Source organism: Abramis brama, assembly GCF_963993115.1.
Source record: "Abramis brama genome assembly, chromosome: 15".
NCBI classification, from domain to species: Eukaryota; Metazoa; Chordata; class Actinopteri; order Cypriniformes; family Leuciscidae; genus Abramis; species Abramis brama.
The window spans coordinates 30,280,806-30,307,804 of NC_139977.1; the positions used below are offsets into that span (position 1 = coordinate 30,280,806).

General features: G+C 38.5%; 2 protein-coding genes and 1 long non-coding RNA gene across 4 annotated transcripts; 1 reads left to right on the plus strand and 2 right to left on the minus strand.

The window, feature by feature from the left end:
• Positions 1-5,466: 5,466 nt before the first annotated feature.
• On the minus strand, positions 5,467-9,404 carry LOC311097846 (dnaJ homolog subfamily B member 5). The gene is made up of 4 exons (XM_084137793.1): positions 9,174-9,404; positions 8,010-8,256; positions 7,301-7,800; positions 5,467-6,135 (listed from the first exon to the last, which is right to left on the minus strand). Exons 1-4 carry the CDS (start codon positions 9,333-9,335, stop codon positions 5,902-5,904), a joined length of 1,143 nt encoding a protein of 380 aa, XP_083993919.1. The 5' UTR covers positions 9,336-9,404; the 3' UTR covers positions 5,467-5,901.
• Positions 9,405-10,716: 1,312 nt separating this feature from the next.
• Positions 10,717-23,130, minus strand: thbs4b (thrombospondin 4b). The gene is made up of 22 exons (XM_084136334.1): positions 22,847-23,130; positions 20,895-21,092; positions 19,141-19,424; positions 18,926-19,028; positions 18,523-18,605; positions 18,379-18,430; positions 17,616-17,767; positions 16,900-17,037; positions 16,562-16,639; positions 16,302-16,454; positions 16,123-16,227; positions 15,911-16,018; positions 15,593-15,752; positions 15,334-15,452; positions 15,193-15,245; positions 14,888-15,081; positions 14,406-14,584; positions 14,264-14,312; positions 13,981-14,177; positions 13,736-13,908; positions 13,483-13,622; positions 10,717-13,201 (listed from the first exon to the last, which is right to left on the minus strand). The coding sequence occupies exons 1-22, from the start codon at positions 22,920-22,922 to the stop codon at positions 13,143-13,145; spliced, it is 2,853 nt and encodes a 950-aa protein (XP_083992460.1). The 5' UTR covers positions 22,923-23,130; the 3' UTR covers positions 10,717-13,142.
• LOC311096912 lies at positions 15,923-17,503 on the plus strand. Of its 2 annotated transcripts, XR_014609162.1 has the most exons (5): positions 15,923-16,061; positions 16,133-16,232; positions 16,349-16,475; positions 16,567-16,650; positions 16,922-17,503. It is a non-coding gene; the product is annotated as an uncharacterized lncRNA (long non-coding RNA). The 2 variants fall into 2 exon arrangements; XR_014609163.1 differs by lacking the exon at positions 16,567-16,650.
• Positions 23,131-26,999: the final 3,869 nt, after the last annotated feature.

Sequence of the window (26,999 nt, forward strand, 5' to 3'; positions counted from 1 at the left end):
CAAAACATCATGTGGTGCGACCGTCCGGCCATAACTTCTGTTTTGAAAACGTCTTTGAAATTACTCTGAATTTATTCAAATTTATTTTCTGCACTATTTGGCATGATTTCCAAAATGTTTTGTAATCCTTTAAAAAAATTCAAAGCATTTGTATTTATATTTCCATCATAATATACAAACAAACTTTGTCCGATGATGTCCATTTTATGAAATATCATGTGGTGCGACCATCAAGGAACTACCATTTTGGGACTTATATGTTGAAAACTATTCAAACACAGGAAGTTACATCATAAACCAATTTACCAAGGACCCAATGAAGTAGCAAGCAGGTTTGTAATTCTCTCAAATTGGAAAAAAAATAAACCTTTGTAATGGTTGGTATGTAGTTGCCACATTTGGCTGTCATGTGGTATGACCTAAAAAAAAAAATAATATTAAAGTTATTTCTACAAATATATATTTTTATTATAAATTTCATAATGACCTTTTTTGGCAAGCTAGCTTGTTTTGTTTAGGTGGCCAATTCTGTGCCTGTAAATTATGACTGAATTTGAAAATATCATGTGGTGCGACCAAATATCATGTGGTGCGACCACTGCAGACTGTTTTCCATGATAGATATATGTCCTAGATTGGCAGTTTTATGCTTTTATATTCAATTGACGGTTTATATAAAAAAAGTACTTTACTTTAGTATCATCTGGAATAGATTTTTATGCAATTTGGGATCTTTTTTATAGATTTCAGACAGTTTGTGTTTACTCTTTGTACAATATGAGAAAAATGCAAAAAAAAAAAAATTAGAGCATGTAATTTCAGTTTAGTAATAATGCATTTATTAGTAGTGTATTTATTATTGCCTATTTATTTATTTTAAACTATTTTAATCTATTTTACCAGATGCCACTGCCAAGCGAAAAAATTCTAACCCTGCAGCAAGAGCAGAGTACCTTGATAGGAGAAGAGTGAAATATTATTACAGTTTAAAATATCTGTTTTCTATGTGAATATATAGTCAACTGTAATTTATTCCTGTGATCAAAGCTGAATTTTCAGCATCATTACTCCAGTTTTCAGTGTCACATGATCCTTCAATTCTAATATTCTAATATTAAAATAATTCTAATATGTAACCCTAGACCACAAAACCACTCAATGGGTCAATGTCACATGGGTAAATTTTTTGACATTGAGATTTATACATCATATGAAAGCTGAATAAATAAGCTTTCTATTGATGTATGATTTGTTAAGATAGAACAATATTTGGCCGATACAACTGAAAATCTGGAATCTGAGGGTGCTACAAAATTGAAACATTGAGAAAATCGCCTTTAAAGTTGTCCATTTATGTTTGCAATATTGCTATATTCACTCACAAAAATAAATGTTTATAAATGTATGGTAGGACATTTACAAAATATAAAACATGATCTTTATTTAATATCCTAATGATTTTTTGGAATAAAAGAAAAATCGATAATTTTGACCCATACAATGTATTGTTGGCTATTGCCACAAATACCCCGTGTGACTGGTTTTGTGATCCAGGGTCACTAATGATTTGCTGCTCAAGAAACATTTCTGATTATTATCAATGTTCATATTTTTTTTGGAAACTGTGATACATTTTATATGTCAGGATTATTTGATGAATATAAAGTTCAAAAGAACAGCATTTATTTGAAATAGAATCTTTCGGAACATTAAAGCCTGCGCCTGAATGTGACACTGATTGTGTCCTTGATTAATAAAGTATTAATTACTTTTAAAAAACTATTGACCCCAAATGTTACCTGTATACAATACTTTTATGAAATAATTTATATCTATAACATTATTATTTGTTAGAAAGAAATTCTAAGTCAAGTTAAATTAAATGGTTCACTTGTGTTTGTGAAGTGATTTTTTTTTAATAAAAGTGAGTTTATAAAATGTTTATGTTCAGGAAAATTCTGTGAAATTTGTATAAAATCTGGTTTAAATATTTTTTTGTATAAAATGTATTGTTCATTGATCTCTTTAAATAGATTTTTAACTATATAAGGTTTTCGTGTCATTTGGAGCGACCACTTATCATGTGGTGCGACCAATAAAAGCTATCACTGTATTAAATTTAAAATAAAATATCTTATTTCTGTGGCTGAAATATGAATCACTGATACAGTATGCTTTAGTATATTATATTTTTAAATCATTTCTATCAGTTTTATGCGATTTACAGGAAAAATAAGTCTGTTAACTGCATTTTAGAAGGCGACTGAAATTGCAGAACAAAAATATGAGATCATTATATACAAAAACTCATAAGAAATTCAAATACTCTGTTTTTAAACACTTTAATTACTGAGAACATGTAAAAAAAAATACATTTATGTTAAGGAAATTAATTAATTTTAAGATAAATCACGGTCGCCCCACATGACATTTTTTAAGCCTATGGACAATTCATCTAGAAGAAAAAACACTAAAATCACTTAATTTAAATTTTTTATTTGAATTTATATGTACACAACATTCTTAATGATTGAACAATTGCAATATATATTGTTAATTTTCGTATTTTAAAATTGGCCTGTCGAAAATCCTTATACGTCATTGACCCGCCTACTAAAGCTAAACAGGAAAAAAACTATAGGCCTAATAAAAATGTCAAAAACACATAAAATTAGGCTACTTAGCCTAGCTAAAATTAAAATGAAAATATATTAATAATAGCTAATTCAAAATATTAACTCTATAATGGTACATAAATACTACTAACACCGATATTCTTTTATTATAGTAAATATTTAATTGTAGATTGTTCTCACCATGTAATTGATATCTATGGCCGAGAGAGGGCAGTATAGACTAGTTTAAGATTGTAGTCGTCATTCATTTCCATTTATGTAAATACAATCACAAGCAGTACATGTTGTTTCTTTGTAGTCGTCAAAGAAATAATTAAAATGTGAACCTAACCTTGATTCCTGTCGACACGAGGCCCTTTAGATGGTCCCTTAAGCACTTACATTTATGTCCATTAATTTTGCAGGAACATTTATGCAAAACAATTTACAAGTGAGTAATGATTCCACAGAGAATAATACCTACCACTTAGGCTGAAAGCACAAATGCACAAGCTCTGTAGGTGTTGTGAAATGTCATGAATTGCCTCCTCCTCTGATGTTAGAAGGAGTGAAAAATACATATTTTCTGCATAAATTGTGGAAAAATACATCACAATGGTGGATTTTCCAAGTGGATGCAATGGTGAGCAAATATTACACTTTAGATTAACAGTTGAGCTTTTTTTAGTTTTTCTAAGAAATATCTATGATCAAACTCTTCTAAAAACAGCCATTCTGACCCTGAGTAAGAGTAAGTGTCATTTTCAGCTGCAAGTATGATTCATGGGACACAAACAGCGCTATGAGTGACACGAGACAATGTTCTTCTCGCTCAGACAGTTCATATATTTGCACATTGCCTGTGAAACCCAGTCTGTTGAGCTGGAGGGTGTCATTTCCAAATATCCCCTTTCAAATATACAGTACACTCTCAGAAACAAATGTGCAAAAATTATATAATAGTAATAATGTGCACACAAATTGGAAGAAAGATTTGAAAAGATAATGACATAAATCATGTTCCAAGAATATATATATATGTATGTATGTATAGCAGCTCTCATTGGTAAGAAAAATAAAGAATTTCCTCGATGAAACCATCCAGCACAGAACCAAAAAACGTTTTTTTCTTTCTTTTCTGCTTTAACAGGTTCCAGTCTTCTGCGGAGGTTTTCCACAATGGATGCTGAAACACGGATGCAGGGATTCGCTCTCACACAAGCATCAATGAGGTCAGGCACGGATGTTGTCCATACCTGTCAACATTGGGATTTGAAAATAAGGAAAAGGGAATAAGTGCATTTTTCCCCCAAACTACTTCAGCGGAAATCCCGCCCTGCAGCCGATTCTAAAGATTTTATTGGTCATGTGAATCACAGTACTCACTGCCTCCTCCAAACACTGATCCCTAAACCTATCCGTCATTGTAACCTTAACCAATGAAATTAGTTGCAGGGCGGGATTTCCGCTTAACTGGTTTGTGCCCGGTGGGATTTTTTTATAGAAGATAAAAAATACGGGAGAAATACGGGAAAATATTTAAACGGGATGATAGGTAAAATACGGGAGAATCCTGGGAAAAACGGGAGGGTTGACAGGTATGATGTTGTATGGTGGACGTGATTGCACAACTTTCCAATCAACCAATCAGATTTGAGGGACAAGTTTACAGTTTATGTCAAGTTCACTGTTCCAGTGCATCCCAAAAGTCTTCAATAAAGGTTCAAGTTTGGCCTGTGCACAAGTCCTTCCACACTAGACTTAAACCATTTCTTCATAACCACACTCATGCTCAGAGGCATGTCCAACAGATTTGATTAAAAAAAATTCTGTATATGAATTACTCTTGGATGTGCTCTTGATTAGTTTTTCCTGTGGAGCACTTTGTGCTATAACAAGTAAAGTTACTGTTTTCATCTTCAGAAAGGAATCGGGAATATACAGAAGGCTTTGAAACTATTTAAATCATGCTGATTAAATATTTAAAAGCTAAAACTTTGTGGCAGCTACTGGCTTTTAATCAAGCACAACATGGCCTCGTATAGCTTTTGTTTATTAGTATTCAAATCCACAGAGCAGAAACCCTTTCTGGTGTGAATTATTAACATCTCAAATGATTAATACAGAAAGATCTTCTTTATTCATCTTTTATCTTTTTGAACGTTTTTTTTATATGGCACAGGTTAATGGGGTAAAAACTGTAGCTAACAGATATCATCATACTCCTGTTGATTCATTTCTGTGCACTAGCTTTGAAATGTTGTTCAAATATTCAAATGAGGCATTGCCACATTAAATATGCACTGATTTGCATGCATTTCCAGAACTGAAATATTCTGAAATATTATTTATCTGATAAATAATCGTTTCATTTTGGATATCTCACTTATCACTCCATAAATCAGAAAATACTTCAAACCACCTGAAAAAAAAAAAAAATCTAAATATTTTAGGAATAAAATATTACATAAACCCAGGCAAATGATATAGGAACAAACCTTCAGAATATAGATAATAAAACTAGAATATAATAAAACTGTAAAGTCTGGTGCAAGTGCTACTGAAGTGTACATTTCTGGCTCAGTGCATGAAAAAAAAATATTGAGTATGTATTGCAATTAAAATCTACAGATGCAAATAAATAATGTGTAATAAAATAAACACTTAAAAAGTGTAAATTTGATGTTTTCTTCCCACTTGCCCAAAATTGACCCGTGTATGAAAAAACACTGGTTTTGCCTAAACACTTAAACATATTTTTCCCTCTTGTATGTAATTTATTGCATGCATGCATTCTTCATCTTCTATTTTGAGTGCTTAACCCATTAAAGACCACAACACCAAATGCCAGTCATTTCAATAATAAAACTTTATTTCGGCTTACAAAACATGCGTTCATCTTACATGCCAGGCAATACCTTAAAGTCACATTTTCTCTGTATAATTTTTACAAATAATTCATTGGAACATGACACAGGGATCTCTCATAGAGACTAAATCACTGACAGTTCTGTACATGAGTACAAGGTCGTCATGGTTAAAGAAGTATGCTAACACTTCAGAGTAGCACCTATGCTCTTCAGTCAGAGGAGTGTAGGTGTGTGTTCAGTGTGTGTTTTCCTCAAACACCTCATCTTGGTACCAATCACACTTACGCAGGTATGACATACCTATGTGTAATATGTTTGTGCGAGCATCCCATCTCACACTTAAGTGTGTGTGTGTGTGTGTGCCTCACAGAGACAAACAGCTGACGTTAAGTCCATCACTGAAATTAGTGTGTTAGTTAACACTGTCCCAAGCTGTGCTTGATGATCTCCTTGCTGCTTGGAGGAATGCGATCTGGGAAAACCACTTGGAATTCAACCAGTAGGTCGCCGCGCTGGGCGGGGTTTTTCGCTCTGGGAAGCCCCTCCCCTATGAGCCTTCTCAATGAGCCGGGCTTGATCACATCACTGCATGGGAGGGGCTTCATCTGTCCATCAAGCGTAGGAACGTTAACCGTGCACCCACATAGAGCCTGGAGGAGAACAAAGAAAGAGAAGCGTTAAGAATTGTGTCACTGGACCTTCTTTGAAATAAAGGTCTATATCGATCCTACTCTGTTTGTCTGGAGGTAGGATCTGTTATATCACACACTGCAGAAGAGCTGTAACACCCCTCTGGCATATGTTGTGAGGTCTAATCCACTTGTCTATATATGATGCTTTTATATAATGCGAGTATGAACGCGGGCGGAATATAGGCCAGACAGATTGAACATTACTGTTACGCAACGGCAGAGAAGAGCCGCTAATCGCTCTCATTTCTCAATGATGCTCCAGTCTGCGGGGGACGAGAGGTGTGCGTGGGAAGAGAAAGATGAAGTGGATGTGGAAAATGAGAGAGGGAGAGAGAGCGGACGAGGGCGAGAGGTTTGGTGTGGAAAGTAAGAATGGAAAGAATGAAACATCCGGTGCTAAATCTGATATCTAGAGAGCAGGATTGCCGATTTAATGACCACTTCTCTTGATAATTTGACAATTAATTGGCCAATATTCGTCCATTTTAAGATTATTGGCATCAAGTGATCAATGTCCGCTTGGCTGTTAGCTTATAGTGTCTGTTCTAAAAGTGTCAATGGTCTTTTCAAGGGATAATAAACTATGATTTGCTTTTTTTATGTACATATCACCATTATGTCGGCCAATCAGGCACAGTTATCAATGATAATAACCGCAGAATATGTCAATTAAATGGCCCTTTTAAGATTATCGGCATTAAATGATCAATGTTCGCTTGTAGTTAACAGAAGTGTCAGTTCCAGTTCCAAGGGATAATTAATCATTTCTATTGTTTAAGTGCAATTATGTAATATAAGTGCAAATTTCATTCAAATTTTCTGTCGTATTTATATATCCTCATCATATCAGCCACCCTGCTCTCTAAATGCATGAGGGCGTAAAGGCAAAATCCAATCCACTGCTGAGAGGAGCGAATGACAGAATGTGTGTGAGACGATGCTGAGAGGCGAGGAGGTGGTGTGCGAGATGGGAGGGGGAGTGTGTGAGAGTGTGTGCGCTGAGGCTGCGGGGGAGTGATGCTAAATTTAGACTCGGCTCTCTGCAGAGGCTTATTGAGTACCAGCGACTGCGAGGGAACATTTCGTACTGCCACGCACACGTACACACACATACACATCTCACCTCTCGCAGTGTGATGGTGGTGGTGTACACAACGTGTGAGCCGTCTCGTCTGAAATGGGCGTGCTTCTTCTCCTTAACGACGAAGGCCAGGTCGTTAGGGGCGTGGCCGAGCATCTGATGGCCCTCCTTGGGGAAGGTGATCCTGGTGCCCTCCTTCCATCCCTTCTTCACCTCCACGTCGAACACGCGCTCTTCCGGCCTCAACGTGTGTTTGTCCGTCTGCCGGAGGCGGGTCACTTTCACACGTTTCGTCACGCCCAACAAAATGTCCTCCAATGACACGGGGAGATCGTGAACCTCGGCCACGCCCGGTGGCTTTAGCCCGCCCTTGTTACGGCTGAGGTGGGGAAGGGGGTTCCTCATGAACGGGTTGAACAGGTCGTCATCCGAGTCGACTTCAAAGTTGAAGAACATGTGCCAGGAGTGGGCGTCGGCTTTTGAGGTACTGTGGGAGGAGTCGCTTTTGTTTCCAGCTGGAGCCACACCCCCTTTGGTCAAACCTGGAGGAAGATGAAAAGCTTTTATTAGTGTGCATGTCATCAAATCTTATCTGTTTTTGGAAGGGGTTCATTCTCCGGTTAATAAAGTATGGATAAATAATTGATCAGTCAGTGTGATGAGTGTGTGAATCAGTTTAGCTGAGGTTGTTTGAACCCACTGAACTCATCTAAAAGTTTGACAGGCATTTGTGATTGCAATTTATTCTCACCTTGTTGATCATAGATGCTGCGTTTCTCTGGGTCGGTCAGAACATCGTGGGCTTGTGCGATCTGTTTGAATTTGTCCTCTGCGTCTGCTTCTGGGTTCTTGTCTGGGTGGTAACGCAGCGCCAGACGCTTGTACGCCCGTCTGATCTCCTCCTCATTAGAGTCACTTGACACACCGAGCACAGAGTAGTAATCCACACACTGTGGTGAGGACGGGGGGCTAGACACCTCGGGTTCTTCACGCGGCTCCTACAGGCACACACACACAGACAGATGGCAGGAGTTTAGAGTATGCTCATTTCTAGTTCTCCTTGGTTCACATACACAAGGTGATTCCAAATAAAAAGATGAAGTTCAGTGGTTTAGCAGGGATACAAGCACCATAGACAATGAAGGGAGTTCCCCTAATATTCAGAGACGATGATTTTTTTTTTTTTTTTTTAATGACCAATTCTTCAGTTCTTTTTGAGAATATTGCACAAATAGGCAGAAAATAAACTTCAACTTTAAATATTTTTTATGGTTTAAAACAACTATCAAAAAATTACATTTAATGTAATTATTATAATTTATCACATTAATGAATATATTAAAGTACAAGCATACATTATTTTATGCAACAAAAGCATTGTATTTTGACTCTAAGTACAATTTTGAAAAAAAAATCTATACTCTCCACTATAAAGTGGGACACAAATGCACAGATTTTTTTTTAAATGTCTCTCAATTCTCTATTATTTAATGTACACTCAAAAGTTTTTGGCTGTATATTATATAGTTATATATAACAAATTATAAATCTTTACATGTCTATATTCCCCACTATATAACACTGAGTGTTTATTATATAGAAAAGAAAACAGAGGTATATATAAAAAACATCCTCTATATTCTCCAATATATAAATCTATACATTCATAATATATTGTATATTGAATATAGATGTGCATTAATATGCCTCTGTATTCTCCATTATGTAATAACCCCAAATTTTGGGGTGTATATTATGTAGTGGAGAATATAGAGGTATAGACATCCATAGGTAAATTAATTACCCCTATATTCCCCACTATATAATAAACACCCAAGTCTGTGAGTGTATATTATATAGTGGATCATATAGATGCATGCATATTTGATTTAAATATAAATGTGCAGGATCTCACCTCTGGGGTCCATCCCTCCTCTCCGTGGATCACTTTCACTTTGCACTTGACATTCTTGTGTTTGACGCCGAACTGAGTCCAGATGAGAACCATGATGCTGATGCTGTTGCTGCCGGTGAGTGTGAGCCGAGCGTGTGACTGCTTGAGCTGTGTCTGCTGCATCTCCCGCCGGTCTCCTCGAGCTTTTATACCCGAGCTCTACTCACGGCGCCCACGCTGCGTGACCGAGCTTCCCCGAGCACGCCCATTCTCCGCGTACACGAGAGGGAATACCGCGTGCCCACCAATCCACGCTCGGCTCTGCTGCGGAATCAGATGAGCATCACGCGGATGTGGCAGCCCACCTCTCCATGTGGAGCCGCGTTTCCGGAATTCACAATGAGTCTCATCCCTCCCTCCCTCTGTCTCTCCATCCTTCCATCCTAAATTGGTCTCCTGTTACAAACTGTTCTTTTGGATTGACGGGCAGCATTTTGGGTTGAAAGTAGTGGATTACAATGGATTTTTTTTTTTTTTTTTTTTTTTGCAAAGTATTAATATAAAAGGTGGGAATGATAGCTAATGAACTCGGAAAAAAATATGCATATTATATATTTTTAAATAAATAAATGCAAAGTCGAGTTTATAAATAAGCACCTCCACCTGAGTCGTGCAACTTTTTACTAAATTTTGTATTTTATTTTTACCTTAACCCTTTATTTACACTTGGTCACCTGTTTTTATAATTGCCATTGTGTTAGAAGAGAGCGTTCAACAGAAAATGTCACTGTCTGACAAGAGTTGTTAAGTTTATAGTGCTAAATTAGCATTTTCAAAATAAGGCTATATATAGGATATTTAATGGATTGCTAATGAAGTTAGAAAATGTCGATGGTGGTTACTGCCCTGTGTTTTATATATCTTATAGCATAGCCTATTGTCCTCTGAAGATCTGTGCTTGAATGTCAGCTTTATTATAAATGTCAAATCATGTTTGATGCTTTGAGCAAGCAATAAAGTCTCATTAGCTATAATTTTTCATAAACACTCTCTCTCACACACACACTTCAGTGTCCCTTTGTGTCAAAGTGCAATTAAAACGGATGGAAAAATACAGCCAGAACCGCTTCACCCACACATGCAATTACAGGCAATTAACTTGTGATTGTCAAGGCTGGTGCATGGCTTGTGTACCAATAGTTCTTTGTGCTCGTCACGGGGACAGTTCAATGTTCCCATCTCTGTGCAGGAATAAAAATGTCCCTGCGAATTCACGATCGAGAGCGCGTTCACAAACTGTAGGCTATTCGGCGTTCATGTATTAAAGAGGAGCCTTGGGGAATGTCGCATTACGCAACGTATGAGCAGGTGAATTGGCTAGCATTCCTCGGTACATAAATGGCCATATTTCCTCAGACGTTACGCGTTCAGCCAATCACAGACGAACGATGCTCCAGGATTCCCGCTGGTACCGGAATATTGGACAAATTTGGTGTAGATGTCCCTGTTAGAAACGTCAGAGAATCTCTAAGCTAGATTTCGTCCATTTTGGAAAAATAGAGAGAGGTTGCGCAGGAAATCCGAGCTGAGTGGTGTGAATGACACCTCGAAATCTGTCATTATTGACCAACCGGACATTTCCGTTATGTCTCGACTCTCGAAAGATGAATGTGAGTCCAGGCGTGTGAGAAAATGTTTCTGAGGAAACTGGGAACATTGTGCTAGTGCGGTGTCGAGGACAACCAGGGAACATTGCGCTTCTGCTATGTAGCCTAAAGCTCTGCAGGGGATCATAAGAAGTCGTGATCTCGTGCTTTTAATAATAACTCTCGCTCGTGACCAGCGGAAGCCCAACTGTGCCGCGTAATCTTCGCGCCCTCATAGTGGGGAAGTCTGTTTTTCGCGCGCTATGGACGAATGGCCGTTATTAACGTTGACTTAATGACTCCTATATTATTTCCCGGCTAAATTAGAACCCATCTATCCAATAAGATCCGAGCGATTGAGGGATGTACAGTTAGTTAATTAAGCGTTCTTCGATGACCCTTATAATAAGAACAGATTAGCTTAACACCTAACAAGTACTAGATTTTGACATTTTGTGAAGAAAATGTGCTTGTTTTTAGCCTGTTGCTAAGTGGTTTCCGTCACAAATCAAAACAACCTATCCCAAAATTATTCATTAAGGTCTTGTCTAGCTGGGATATTACCAATTTTATCGTCCACTAGGTGAAAATCATACATCTGATCACTTGGAATAGTAATAGCACCTCTCCTCAATAAGATACCAAAAATTAAGGTAGGCTATTCATGTTTGTTAATGAGTTACATGTTTAGAAAAAAACACTAACCCTAAGTATGAACACTTGTAAAACTATACTAATTAAAAATATAAAATACAATGTACCATGTTTTTTGGACATTACCCTGGAAATGCCATGCTATTCTTCAAAGTACCTTAGAGTGACAGGAAAATACAATGGTAGGCTATATATAATGATACCATCACCATACCATAATAATTCTACAGTACTAGTGGAATAGTAAAAGAACCACATAGGCCTATACAATTTTAGAAAGTATTTACCACCCTACACTCTTTCTGTCTAACCTTTTCCTCGTTTTTTCATATTGTATGAGAAGCTATGTGTTGCAGGGGAGTGATATTCACAGGTTCGGTTCTTCCTACACCATCTTCTCCTTCTGTGCTCACTTTTTCTCTCTCAGGAAAGGTTACGGAGGTGATTCATAATGAGTAAAGTGGCATTTGACAGCACCTCTCACTTCAGATCCATCTCTCAAGTCAGATTCATTTGGTTGTGTAATTATTTTCATAATCAACTGCTTTGTTAATAAATTTAACCAAGATTGGTTGACAGACTGTGAGACAGACAGAGTGATTGTCTGAAAAATATTCATATTCAGAATGCGTAACAGACATGAGGCAAGGAGAAGAGAGAACACAGTAATGAGAACTGACTGTTCTAATAGCAATTGTCAGTGAATGTAAAGGCCATACTGCCATCTGCTGACCATGTTGTTTAAATGTTCTGAACAGTCTAAGCTTTTTTTCCTCCTTCAAACTCTCTAATAAAACAGCTTCCACATAAGGAGGAATGTGAACGGAGGCAAGAACTGCTGAGGTTAGCATGAGCTAAGAGCAAAAACAGCAGGAGAGACTCTTTACTCTCGCAGTTAACTCACTCTGGCAATAATGCTGCAGAGCAAACAGCCTCTAATGTGAACGAACTAACTTAAATTCTCATTAAACATAAGCTCTGGTCCTAAACCTAGTGAGCTGCCGGCCAAAACAGCATTTTAAAGCATAATAGGCATGTTCCTGATGTTCCAAAAGGTAGGAAACACAATTAAGATACCTTTTAGCTACAGTCAAGTATCCCAAATCCAAATCAGGTGGTTTCATTTAGGATGTTACCTTTGAATACAGCTGGCTAGCTCTCTAACAACAGAGATGTTGTCTCTGGGTCACAAAAACATACAAATATTAGTCAGATGGAAGTACAGTAGTCATACATAGGACAGATTGACATAAAATGTTGTCGCATATTTTGAATAGATTCTTTTATTGGTACCAGACATGAATGTGACACTCCAAGTTTAGGTTTACTTATCTTTTATCGTAATATGTGTCATCCTTTCTTGTAAATGTTCAATGAATGTGATGCAAATCTACTTGAATTCTAGGCAGGTAGCTGAGTTTTATAAATTGTAACTGACTGATAACAGGAAATAATAATGTCCATCTCATCTAAATGTCATATGATCTAGCTAATTTGCTAAAGATTTTTGACCTAATAAACAGTAAAAAAATTAGTTGATAAAAAAAAAAAAATGGCATACACATTGTGTATACACGTATCCCAATTCTACACACACACATTGTGTACAAATGTGTTTCACACTTTCAGAGACACACATAGGACTGTGTGTAATGGTGTGTTAGTATAAACATAGCATTACGGGAATTATTTACAGGGGGTCCATGCCATGTTGTGTACTGAACTCCTGGAAGTCCTCTGGAATGGTGTCTGCAAAAGAGACGATGGTAAAATACTATATGATAATTCCATAGGTTCTGTAATAAGTTTTTGGTGTGAGTTTATATTTGCTTGTATGTAAACTACCATTCAAAAGTTTAGGTAACGTTAATTGAAATTTTATAATTATATATAAACACATTTAATGAGTTTAATGCATGCTTGCTGAGTTAAAGTATTCATTTCTTTGTTATAATTACTTTATTTGAACAGTTATGGATATGTTTATGCTTGTTGCACCTTCAGTGCATAACATATGTTTGTGTTCTCACCATTGCAGCGGTACTTCAAGTTTGACCAGATGATGTTCTCCTGAGAGAAGCAGAACACTCCCAGTCTTCCTCCTCTCATAGTGGTATCAATTGTCACCCCAGAATCTGCCACCAGCTCTGAACCCTCATAGAAACGAACCCTAAAAGCACACATACAAGTCTGTACTGAATCATCTTGTTTTTTTTAACACTTTTCTTTCTCATTTGCTAGCTTGGCTTCAATTTTGAGTCTCCTGAATTTTGATTAGCTCACCTGATGTATCCGACTTGTGGGCGGTGTTGCAGGTACCAGCGGTATGACACCTTATCCTTCCAGCCAACGTTCCTTGGATCCTTCCACAGGAGACGCACCTGATCATTAGTGTCGCCTGTATGCCAGAGAGAGTTCCTCAAATGCTCACCTGGACCAGACTGGGACTTCACTGCCTGACAGCGAGAGATAAAGATTAGTTTCTCACACATTTAGAGATCATATATATTGAAATTGAGCTAATCAACCTTCAGCTGAATGCCAGGTTCAGCTACGGCTCTGAACGGCGTGGCCTGCCAGTATGTCTGCTCCGTTTGCTTCCACATCACCACATAGAAACTGGAAGAGTCCTGGTATCCGAAGATGAAGCCGGCGTAGTCGTCATCAGTCACCGTATTCACGTGGAACGTTCCCTCGAAGTCAACGCCACTGAATGCAGTGTAACCTGGTCGGCGGAGAGGGGAATGGTGTCATTCGTGTAAATAATCAAATATATCATTAATCATGATGGAAAAATATGCATCCACTCACCAACAGCGAGGCCTGGATCACTGTTCATGGTCTGGACAATCTCCATTCCCTTTGCAGCAAGGCAAAGAATTGGTCAGAATTGTATGTCTCAAACACAGTTTTCTGTAGAGACGTAAAAAATGTTATGTATCTTTTGCTGTACCTGGTTAAGAACCACCCAGTTGGGGTCAATCTGAGCATCACCCTCTGGGTCCAGTACAACTGTCTGATAGGCTCTGAAGTCTGTCAGCGTGATCTCTGCATTTTCTGGACAGTTATCGATCCGGTCGATTACCTTGTCCTGGTCAAAGTCTGATTCGCATATGTCGCCTACTCCATCATCTGTGTAGAAATTAACAGGTGAGTGAGGGATGATTGTAATACGATTTCTGTATGTTCACTGCATTAAGTACAATACTTTCTGTGAATAATGGGATCATTTTCTGTCTTTTGCTTAGCCAAAGGTATCGTATTGCTTTAGAAGACTTGGAATATAGTGCAAAGTCGTACATCAACTACTTTTATAAATCTTGACAGCCACTGTTAATTTTCTATTTTTGTTCTATGTACATTCTGGGTGAGTCGGTGATCACAGATAATGTACAGTGCATGCTGTGTCTATGTAAGGATTAGTGGTGTACTCACTGTTGTCATCTATCTGTTCAGGGTTAGGCACTAACCGACAGTTATCTGGTCCAGGAGGCAGTGAGTCGGGAATACCGTCATTATCATCATCATCATCACATTCATCTCCAAGTCCGTCTTTATCCGTGTCTAATTGGGAGCTATTAATTACCAGCGGGCAGTTGTCCTTGCTATCTTGGTGACCATCACCATCACTGAAGATACAAAGAATGATAATTCATCATTTTGGTGTAACAATGAAGAAACTGAAATGCAAAGGAAACCATGTTGCGTCTCTGTTGCATGAATGATGGACTTTTTCATACCTATCTTGATTTGTGTCGCAAGAGTCTCCGACAAGATCATTGTCAACGTCAGACTGGGAAAAAGAGGATTGAATGTAAGTATTAATAAATAAATAAAAAAGAACAGAACAGTATATGAGGAATATTCTGCGAATAATGTACCTGATTTGGATTTGGGATTTCAGGACAGCTATCGCACGCATCTCCCACACCGTCCCCGTCACGATCCAGCTGATCACGATTTTTCACTCGCTGACAATTATCCAGGAAGTTTTTGATCCCTGATGATCAATAAAATCAGACACCACAAATGGGAATGACTCAGTACCAAAAAAACAAAAACCAGTCTTTTGTTGGAACCAAATCATCAAGACTTTTAGATGTACTTCACTGTGTGTGTATGTATATGGGTCTCTCTTACCATCTCCATCCATGTCGTCATCGCATGCATCTCCGAGGCCATCAGAATCGGTGTCTCTCTGGTCTGGGTTATCCACTCGGATACAGTTGTCACATGCGTCACCATGACTGTCCTTATCACTGTTCAGCTGATTTATATTTGGCTTCAACCAGCAGTTATCCTAAAATCCATACATATACACAGGAACAAAGTATACTTAATAACCAGAGATAGAAACGCTAGAGGTAAGAGAATTTTAAAGGAATAATTAGTGTGAGATTCTGCAATGCATTAACAACCACGGCATGAATGTGTGTGTGTGTATGTTTGTGTGTTTACCTGCTCATTCACTATTCCATCTCCATCTGCATCTGGGTCGCATGCATCGCCTTTCCCATCGCCATCTGCGTCCTCTTGTCCCGAGTTTGGAACGGTAACACAGTTATCCTGGTGTTGAGGACAAAATATGAATCATCTCTCCCAGAGACAGGCAAGTGATATCACCAGAGCCCTAAGCAAGTCAACATCGATTGCATTGTTGCCATAATTACCTTTCTACAGGTTGGGTCGCGGCAGCGCAGTTTCTCATCAGGGTACCCGTCGATGTCAGTGTCTTTACCACAGAGATAACCATTTCCAGCCCATCCAATGCCACACTATAGTAAACACACACACTCTTAGCTTTTACCCTTGAGCATAATGCATTTTTCATATGTGTGTTTCAAAGTACCTGGCATGTAATGGTGCCATCTCTCTCCTCTATGCACTGTGCATTAGGGTCGCACGGGTTCTGTAGGCGGTTTGCACAGCTTTTCTCTGGCTTGCAACCTCTGATCTGGTCACCTGTAAATCCGGTCTTACATCGGCCACAATGATATGATCCCTACACACAACACATTTTAAGGTGCTATTCTTTTGCTTTGCATGTCTTTGTGACATATGATGGCACTTTGCATCATAGAAATGCATTATGAACATGTCGGTTCTCACCACAGAGTTCACACAGATGGAGTTGGCGGTGCATCCTCCATTATCTGGTCCTTTACACTCATCGATATCATCACACACCTAAAGAAAATGTAGGAATTAGGAAATGCACACATACCCAATCACACACTAAACACACTTTTGCTTGTCACTCAGGCTGTGCATCAAAATATCAGTGGCAAATGGTCCTTTTTTTTTTTTAAATGTCTGAACTTATGCGTTACAACATATGACGTGCACACTGTGGCGCTGAGGGATTGCTTTATCTTTACACTTCATTTTATATAGACATTTAATGCATTAGGAAACATTGCATTGGCCCCAATACATCAGTGACATACCTGCTTGTGCGTTTGTGCATAGGTCACACCAACACCCTCCAATGGTTTGCCAGTGAATCCAAGAGGACATGCCTCACAGCGGAACCCTGGAGCCATGTTCACACACCTCACACCAGGGAAGCAGGGGTTGAATTGGCACTGCAAAAGACACAAAAATGCATGGCAATGTCATGCAATCAAACAAGATTAGTGCTTCGACATATGAGGCAGCTGCGCTTAGGGTGACCTGAGTTTGAATTCTGGCTCATGGTCCTTTCCCCTGAGGTGAAAAAGTCCATAAATGTAACTTTAAACAAAAGTCTTCATTTAAGTTTCATTAATGTTTTCCTTAGATTAAATAGACCATTTTTGCTGCACTTAAAGAAGTCTTAGACTCTCTTTAGACTTTAAAGAAAGTCTGAATCAATTATTTTTCTTACCTCACTGTGCCTGGACAGGTCAACTTAAACAACTATAAGGTGTAACTTAAAACTGAAAGTGAGTGGCCATGTATTCATTAATTTCTGTTTCAAACTTTTGAGTTCTGAAAGTTGCAGTATGCTTTTTAATACATCAAAAACTTTTTATTTCAGAAGATCAACATATAAATCCCACACTACTTGCATTGCTACGAAATTTTATTTATTTTGGTCAATCGACTTTCCTCAGGCTATTTTAGAAGATCACAAAAAATGTAATTTGTCATGAGATGACCCCTTAAATAAATAGGCATATACCTCGTCAACGTCGTCACAGCTGTAACCATCTCCAGTGTATCCATCAGGGCATGGACCGCACTCCACCCCTTCGTCTGTTTCTATGCACATATCATCACGGAAACACACTCCAGGAGTGCATTTTGATTTCACCACTTCCGTTCCACCAAGACCTAAAATTAATCAATAATATTTAGCATATGTGACCCTGGATCACAAAACCAGTCATAAGTCGCACAGGATATATTTGTTGCAATAGCCAACAATTCATTGTATGGGTCAAAATTATGGATTTTTCTTTTATGCCAAAAATCATTAGGATATTAAGTAAAGATCATGTTCCATGAAGATATTTTGTAAATTTCCTACTGTAAATATATAAAACATTTATTTTTGTGAGTGAATGCAGCACAATCTCAAACATAAATGGAGAACTTTAAAGGCGATTTTCTCAATTTTTGATTTTTTTTGCACCCTCAGATTCCAGATTTTCAAATAGTTGTATCTCGGACAAATATTGTCCTATCCTAACAAACCATACATCAATTGGAAGCTTATATATTAAACTTTCAGATAATGTATAAATCTAAATTTAAAGAAATTGACCCATAATGACTGGTTGGTTTTGTGGTCCAGGGTCACATATATGGTGTGGTTTGAAGCATTCAAATGCCTGTAACAGAACACTCCCATGATTGAAATATATATTGTTTGGGTCTCTTATCTGAATATCTGTACCAACAAACTCATGCATATCATGCTCGTGCTCAATGTAATGTCTTACCACAGGCCTGGCACTCAGAGATGGTGTTTCTGAGGAAAGATGTTTCCTTCACCTGTAAACATGCAAAATCTGGGTCATAAGTAAGGGATGGTGGAAATTAAGAACATTAAACAAAGGGGTACAAAAGGAAAAGAAAGGTTTTACCTGCTGAATGAGTACATCTTTCAGCTCATTAATGACCTTAGTGAGCTCCAGCATCTGATTCGTAAGCTGTTTCGTGTTAAGCCCTTTATAAACAACAAAAAAAACGCTTTTTAAATTTTAGCAGACATATATTTCACTCTATTTATTTATCTTATCTTTTGTAATCTATTCCGCAAAGGTGCATTTAGATTTATGCTGATTTTGTGTCTTGGATGGGAAAAGTTTGCTAATGCCATTGGAAAATGCTTTATTTGTAACAAACTTCTAGCCGTAGCAACCAACCAGAACCCCCTAGAAACTGTTTAGCAACACCCTGGCAACCACCAATAACACCCTAAAATTGTGGTGGCAGATTTTTGCACCACTCGTGTTTTCTTCAGAAATGTAAAAATCGAGTTGTTACCTAAAGTCTGTACGGAGTCGCTCTGATGAGTGTGGCAGTCCTGCAGCGATGCAACATTTTCCATTGAATCACCATATGCCAGTTTGAGCTCCTCCAACTGCTCCTGCCAATCAGATCAGAAGGAGCACAATGGGGAGTTTATGTTAGTGCATGTATCAAAACTCTTCAAATATATCTCAGCATGTGAGTGTGTAACTGTTTAATATGTTGCATACTTGTGCTTTCCCCTGCATAGTTTTTAACTCCACTCCTTGGTGATTGTTTAGGCCATTAAACACAGCTGGTAAATCTCTCAGCGTCTCCACCAGCCTGCAGTCCAGGTGCAGCTCCACCCCTGGCACCGGTAACGCCCCCTGGCCTTGCGGGAAGCCCCCTGGGTGGCCCACCTCCAGTCCCTTCAGATGGAAGAGCAGCCGATGCTTCTCGCCATCAGCCAGTTTCAGGTTGTTAAAGGTGACAGTACTCATCCTACCATCTCTACGCAGGTATCGTAAAGTAGCTGCAGAGAGAGAAAGTGTTTATCCATTTGCACATTTCTGTAATTTCTGCTTGTTTTAGAGCTTAAAACTACTACTTTTTTCAAGTTAAAGGCAGGGTAGGTGATTTGTTCCAGAAGCATCTTTTGTTATACTGGTTGAAAGTCTCTTCACATCCTGATAGCAATCACTAAGTTAAGTGGTATAAATGTATTTATATGTATATATATCGTCTGTAGGAGGCGTAGGACCATAAAATGTTCGATACGATGTCCTACATACCTGTCTACGCTCCCTGCTCGCACAGACATCACACGCCATCAGCGCGTTTCATGCTATACAGAGTTAGACAGACGTCAGTCACCGAGCAGCACAACCGAAACAGCAGACGCCTTTTACAGTTCCTCATTAACCAAAACAACGAGTGCATTCACACCATAACTGCTGTAATTTGGAAGAGGTGGAAAACTGTGACATTCATGACTCGAATTTATGCATTTTAATGGCAACACTAGCCGCGTTTCCATTACCCTTCAAATTGCGCAAATTGAAATTGCGAATTGAAAATACGCCCAATGGAAACATTTGTCGCAAAAAAGTTTTTACGCTCGCATGAGGTGGTTTTTCAGGCAATTCGAAAAAGAAATATTCCGCAAAACTGCAATGGAAACAGTTTTTGCGCATTTACAGGTCAGCTGATGTAGATGACGCGGTGTGTTTGGACAGAACACGAGATAGAGTTCTTTATTAAATTCATAAAAGACAGAAGAATTACAGGAATAATGGATTCTAAACCCTCAAATAAATGCCACAATCAAGACCTCGAAGCAGAAATGAGGGAGAAACACCCAGAAACAGCTCATATGTGCCGCTCTCAAGTATAATAAGGGTCGTTCCTTACCATTAATGCTTGGAAAACACACATACATCTCCTTCGATTAATAATAATGGCTATTGCAGTGGCTGGGATATAGTACATAAAGCTTTATTAATAAAGTTTTAGTCGCATAACATCGGTTAATGGAAACGCCGTCATTTCACAATAGTTTTTTGTCGACATTTAGAAAAAATTGCAAAAGTTTTGTGCAAATCTGTAATGGAAACATGCCTACTATCAACACCGAAATGAATCTGCAGCAGTCAGGTGGCACAGTTAGTGCTCTTTAAGTTGTTTTTTGTTCATTATTGTATTGTTATGAGCTTTGAGACATGAGGTAGTTTAACGCCGTCTCTCATGATGCTTTTGTTTGCTCCCCTCTTGTGTGTGTTTGTGGTTTTTTTGGAGGAGGTGTAGCTTTGGAAAGACGCTCTGGAGGGTAGGATCTTATGCTTTCAAAGCTAGCTTGCTATTGCTGGCCTCTCTGAAAATTACCTACTCTACCTTTAAAGTCAGTTGCAAATTTTCATAGTGAATGCAAATGAAGCCCACACAGATTTTTTTCCCCCTGAAATCATAAGCTTGAACAGGTATGGTACTGCCAAAGTTCACGTACCTTTGTTGAGTTTTCCGAGCACAGAGAACTCAAAGTACTTGCTGTTGTCTTGTGGATTGTACAGGCTGAATATGGTGTTTCCGGTTCTAGGCTGGAGACGAAACGTTGTGAGAATAAAGAGCTCTGTTACTCCCTGCTCCGCCAAACCTCCGTGCAGGAGATCCGGTAGACAGTCCGGTGACGTTAAGAGGTTATACACTGCGGGGAAAATGTTATTTAAATGTTATATAAGTGTTAATGAACACAAAGCTCACAAACATGTAATTGTTCCTCAGGCTAATGCATGCTGGGAGTGATGCCCAGGCCTTTTTAGGTTGATGTCATTTCTGTTAGACGGTAAATACTGTTGCTGTTTAGTTAGTCGGTTGCATGTTGCTAAATAAATGTTTAAGGATTTGTAGTTCTTTGAAGTTTGTAAATGGCAAGAATTAGTTGTTTTTTATACATAACACAACTCAGCTGTAACAAGTCTAATGGCATTTAAATGCATTCAAATGTTGAATGTTTTGGCATTGTGAATGGGAAAATGGTGTGTGTGTAAACGCTGAAACCCAGACCATATCTAACATGCTTGCTGAGTGACACAATTTGGTGAGAACCATTTGAAAAAGATAATTTCACTTGATAGAAATGTGTTTGGGTGGGTTCCAGAATAAGCAGAAAAGGCTTGAATTTCAGATTAAAATCTTGAGTTTATAAACAGAAAGTCCTGTAACTGAAGCAACTGGTCTTAGTTTGTATAATTGAGATTGACAGGGATCAAATTGGACCTTATCCATTGAAAATTTTCAGTGGAAAACTTCATGGAAACCAGGTGAACGAACAGCCGTTGTGGTGTCACTGCCGGATGTCAAATACAGATGTTGGTTGTTATGGCGATGGATACGTGCCATTGGTTAAACAGGCAAATGTAATGTTGTATGAAAAAATGTTAATGACTCAAGAATGACGTCTTTTCCAATGTTTTAACCGAAAAAGATTGTCTGACTCTCATTTTCATGCCTTAGCAATCATCACTAGTCATCAACTAAGTATATTCCCACAAAAACCAAGGCAACTGTTGTTTATCTTCACTTTCTTGTGAGGAATACATTTTCCTAATTTCAAAGAGCTGTTTGTTGCTCAAAAGCATCATTTCTGTTCATAAATGGTGTGCTGAAATATTTACATGCTGGCCGTGATTGTCAACATGTGTGATTTGGCTTTATGTATTATTTGTCATTTTAATGTTCAAACATTCTCCAAGTCATATGTCTTGATGTAAATATTACATTGACATTTAAAAGGGTAATGTTTATATCCTCGTTAGGTGGAAGTACTCAGTGTGTGTGTGTGTGTGTGTTTTCTTTAAGTATTATGTGTCCGCCTTTCAGATTCAATAAAATAATGCAATCTCATCCTTGCTGCAAAAGACATTATGACTTCTATAGCCCAGAATGAACTACCGTTCTCTTTCTCTTTTTTCTCTTTTCTCTCTCTCTCTCTCTCTCTCTCTCTCTCTCTCTCTCTCTCTCTCTCTCTCTCTCTCTCTCTCTCTCTCTCTCTTTCTCTCTCTCTCTCTCACACACACACACACACACACACACTTACTTAAACTCTCTCATACACAGGCAATGACCAAAAAACTAAATTGGAGCCTGATGCTTTGTGATAAACACATCCACATTGAAAGAGGATCAAAGTAAATAGAACAAAAAAATTACAAATGTGAGGAAAATGAAGAAACCAGCCTTTACGGAAGAAATCGGACCCTTTTAGAGTGAGATTTAAGGCTCAGCATGAAATTTTACAAAATAGTCAAAGAAAAAGAGCAAGAGTGTGAAAATAACTACAGAAAAAAGTTATTCTAAAAGAACTTAAATAGTCATATTATTAGTTTAATGCAGGCAACTTAACTAATGATGAATTAAAGAAACATTTGAACCTATTAAGGAAACTTTATGTGTACTCACCGGTTGATTCTGCGCTTGCTGAGCTGAGAGTCAACATCAGAGAAACAGCCGTGAGGAGATGAATTGTGCCGGCCATCCTTTACCACAACCTTCTGCCACCCCACAGAAGGAGTGTGTGTGAGAGAGAAGTCTTATGAGCTGATCGTTGAGTCCTTCGTGTATTTTGGCTACGAGTGTGTGTTTTATAGAGAAAGTCTGTGTGTGATTGAGTAGGACACAGGAGTGAGGGACAGAAGAAAAGAGCTAGGTCGGTCTGCATTCGGGTTTTAATGATGTGTGTGTGTGTGTTGAAACAGGCTGTCTATCAACTCACAGCAGCTGTGGTGGGCGGAGTCATGAGTCTAACAGACACCCCCATGCTGAGTGGGCGGAGCAACGAGTGGTGTCGTATAATTGGTGGGCCTGGCTCGCATCTGACGTCTTATTGGTACCTTTTATGAGGTTCCATTTGTTCCACATCCTTCTCTCCGTCCTCCTTTTCCCTCCGTCCGTTCTAACTTTCTCAGGTTTTCACATATTTTCCTGTCATTTTGACTGGCAGGTGCCGTAAAATACGTCTGCCGGGGTGGATCTCTGGGGAATTGTTTATAGATAACTGGATGGAGAGTTGCTAATGTTCCGTGAAAGTCTGATTCTTGCGCAATGGATTCTATAATAAAAAAATAAATAAAAAAGTCAGATAAATATGTGAAGCACATACACTGGTAACAGCCGTTTAATGATACGGGAGTAATGATCTCATCTCTCATCTCAATGGTAGTTTAATAACATTCACAGTAGCACTTTACAAAAGGCAAAGAAACATCTAAGACTGTGAGTTGTACATATGTTGTTGTTTGTATCCTTTATTAGGCATATACATCAAAATGGCCACATACACACTGCAGCTAAAGTGTGTATGAACTCCTAAAAAAAATACCTAACAACGCCCCAGCAACTACCTACCCAAAACTTCCCAGCAACCTCCCACAATGTTCCAGCAATCATCCACAACACACCAGCATCCACCTAGCAACCTCCCACAACACCCCGGCAACCACCTAGCAACCACTTAGCAATTACCCAAAACACCCCAGCAATGCCATAGAAACCAACCAAGCAACTACCCACACCAACAAACTTCCTAGCAACCTTCCACAGTGACTCAGCAATTATCCACAACACCTAGCAACACCCTAGCAACCACCCAAACCCCCGCCACCACCCAGCAAAGACCTAGCAACACCATAGAAACCACCGACAACATCCTAGCAGCATGGCTTTTTTTACAGGCAAGCACATTTTTAGTAGAAAATATTAAAAAAAGCTTGTTGAAGAAAAAAATGCTTCCTTCCCATATATGGATAGACAATGACGACAGAGAGAATAAATCTACATACTATCACTTGTCTCGTGGCGGAGCTCCATTACGTTACTCATGGCGGTCGGTATTATTAATGACAGACTTGTCTGATACTGATATAGCGCTCTCATGCTCATATTCATACCGCCGATTGGCCGATCACACTGACCACTGACCAATCACATAATGTTGTGGTGAGTGACATAATCCCACATCCTAATCAGAGGGGCGAACGCTGCCCTATGTGTGTGTGTGTGTGTGTTAGGAGCTGAAATTACAGTCTTTTGCCGAAGCTGCTCTGTCATTAAAGCTTTTTGAGGCATTATGGGTATGTTAAGACCCAGGTGGGCAAAGTTCTGGAATGTTCTGATTCAAACCGCCTTCCGTTGGCGTGTGTGTGTGTGTGTCACAACAGGATCTGGCCTTAAGTCTTTCTCTGAATGTCTGGTTATGTTGGATCCGTCAGTAGAGCAGCAGGAAACAGACAGACACACTTAGACTGTGTCCTTTTGTTCTCACTGTAGGTTGAGATGGCCTGACAGAGGCTGTTAGTTTGTGGTAAGACGACCCCGCTAATGATCTTACCATGTGTGTGAGCTCGAGGGTTCGGTTGCAAACGTATCCGCGTCCATGTTTGTGTAAGAATAGCCGCAATCATGTGTTTTCAAATCGAGAAATCTCTTTAAACAGACTGCTGACTCCTGACAGCGTTCGTACCTGAGCTAGACCTCTCACGCACAGGTCGTGTTCAGTGTGTTTATTGAGGCTGGTTATGCTCGTGCTTTTAACAACCTGTGTAACAGTGCTGTAGGAGCATGTAATTGTTCAGACGGGGTAAACTGAGGCGGGAAAATGTTCTCTTGAACTCCTCTCGGGAAGTATAATTTTCCCCTGACCTCCCCTCGGGGCAGCACAGTATTCTTCTGACGTCATTCGGGATGCTGGAATGTTCTCTTAACCTGCTGATAGATTTACTCTCAACATCTACAAGTTACAAACAGTGACTCTTGGCACTTTATATTCCGCTGAAAAAACATCTAAAACCGGCCTAAAGTGGTTTGCTGGTCTTATCTGGCCACCAAACCTTTTTACACAGGTCTAGTTTGATGGTGTTAAGAGGGGTTTTGGGTACTTGACCACTTGACCACTTGAGCAGGCCAGCTAAATACCAGCTTGGCCAGGATTGAAGACCAGTTAAACCAGTTAAGATCAGAAAACCAACTTGAACTGATTTAAAATGGCCTTTTTTTCAGTGGGATCTTTCAGGTCCAATAAAAGTTAAGCTCTATTGAAAGCAGATCTGAACTTGAAAAGAAGATATTATTATTAATTATGATAATTAGTGGTATAATAACTAATTATTAGTGTTAACATGAGACTAGAGCGATGAATTTGTTTAAATGATTTGTCAAGTTGCAGTGATTATTATGTTTCTAGCATGTTATATGTTTGGAAACAGATCTTTTAACCCTAATTGATTGTCATTTATTTCACAACTATGTAGGAAGACACATCATGGCCATATTCCATGATGACAATATCAATATTCATCAAGACTCAAATTGTGAAATTGCATACATTTTTTGGTCAAGATCTTGTATTGTCAATGCAAGAGTCCAGCACTCTGTAAAGTCTCCTCCAGCACATCCCAAACACTTTCAGTGAATTTAAGGTCTTTATATGGCCATGATGTGTCTTCCTACATGGTTGTTTAAGAAATGAAAAGCTACACACTCCATCAATTAGGGTTAGAAGAACTGTTGCCAAACACATAACATGCTAGAAACATCATAATCACTGCAATAATGATTCAATCATAGACTCCAAACAGTGTCCAAAATTCAAACAGTGACTTTTTTGGCTGGGCAGTGTATATACATACAAATAAAATAAATGTAATAAATAGTAATAAACTAATAACTAAAATAAAATAATTTCATCTCATCCATCAGTTTAAAATTCTGGAGGGCTTGAAATCAGAAAAAACAAACAAAAATTTGTTCATGCATTTATATTAGCTTTGTTCAAAAACATAAATAAAAGTTGTTAATGCAATTCCTGTGTGTGTATTTCTCTTTATGTAAACAGTTCTTCACATACTGTAAAATCACACGCATTACTGGATTATGCAAAATCACTGGGATTACCGACTTTACATGGTGATGACAAGAATATTGAAATATTTGATATGACTTGAACTTTGCATAAACCAAGATTAGTCTCATGTTCAAACATTTTGAATTACACCAAATAATTTGATAAATGAATTAAATAATTTAAATTTAATGTTTTAAACTTTTGACTGCATTTTCAAAACAACAAATTTGTCCCAGTGCAATTTTGTCTTGTCCCCAATAGACTTCCACTGCAAGTTCATTCCTGTAAATGTGTTTTTGATATTGCAAAAAACTGATGGATGAGTCGAATTTCTGTGCTGTGGTTCTCAACAGCACGCTAACTTTCTTTTGCCCGGGACATTTCTAGTACACAAGATTGTGACAGCAGAAAATGTACGATTTTTTTTTTTTAAATTAGCAATTTCCTAACCTCATAAATATTATTCTTGTCGTTTTCTCAGAAATGAGGGTGCGGGGTAAAAGTACAACAACAGGCTTTGATTATCAGCTTCTGTTGTGTGTTACGCCGGAGGCTGGATGTAATCGCGGCGCTGAGGATCAACAGGAAAGCGTGAGGCTTTAGAAGACAAGCAGTTCAAATTTGCGGTCACACACTACAAACCTCAAAGACACATCAGCCAAGATAGATGAGAGTGTGTGATGGATAGCATTCAGACGTGTGTGTTTGTCACTG

Excerpts from the sequence above, each read along its gene's own strand:
- LOC311097846 (XM_084137793.1), bottom strand. The coding sequence starts at position 9,335 with ATGCAGCAGACACAGCTCAAGCAGTCACACGCTCGGCTCACACTCACC. Across the intron at positions 7,801-8,009 it reads CAGCATCTATGATCAACAAG|GTTTGACCAAAGGGGGTGTG; the intron begins GTGAGAATAAAT and ends ATCTTCCTCCAG. Across the intron at positions 6,136-7,300 it reads CCACCATCACACTGCGAGAG|GCTCTATGTGGGTGCACGGT; the intron begins GTGAGATGTGTA and ends GTTCTCCTCCAG.
- thbs4b (XM_084136334.1), bottom strand. The coding sequence starts at position 22,922 with ATGGCCGGCACAATTCATCTCCTCACGGCTGTTTCTCTGATGTTGACT. Across the intron at positions 15,082-15,192 it reads TGCGACACAAATCAAGATAG|TGATGGTGATGGTCACCAAG; the intron begins GTATGAAAAAGT and ends TTGTATCTTCAG. Across the intron at positions 14,178-14,263 it reads TGATCCAGGCCTCGCTGTTG|GTTACACTGCATTCAGTGGC; the intron begins GTGAGTGGATGC and ends TCCGCCGACCAG.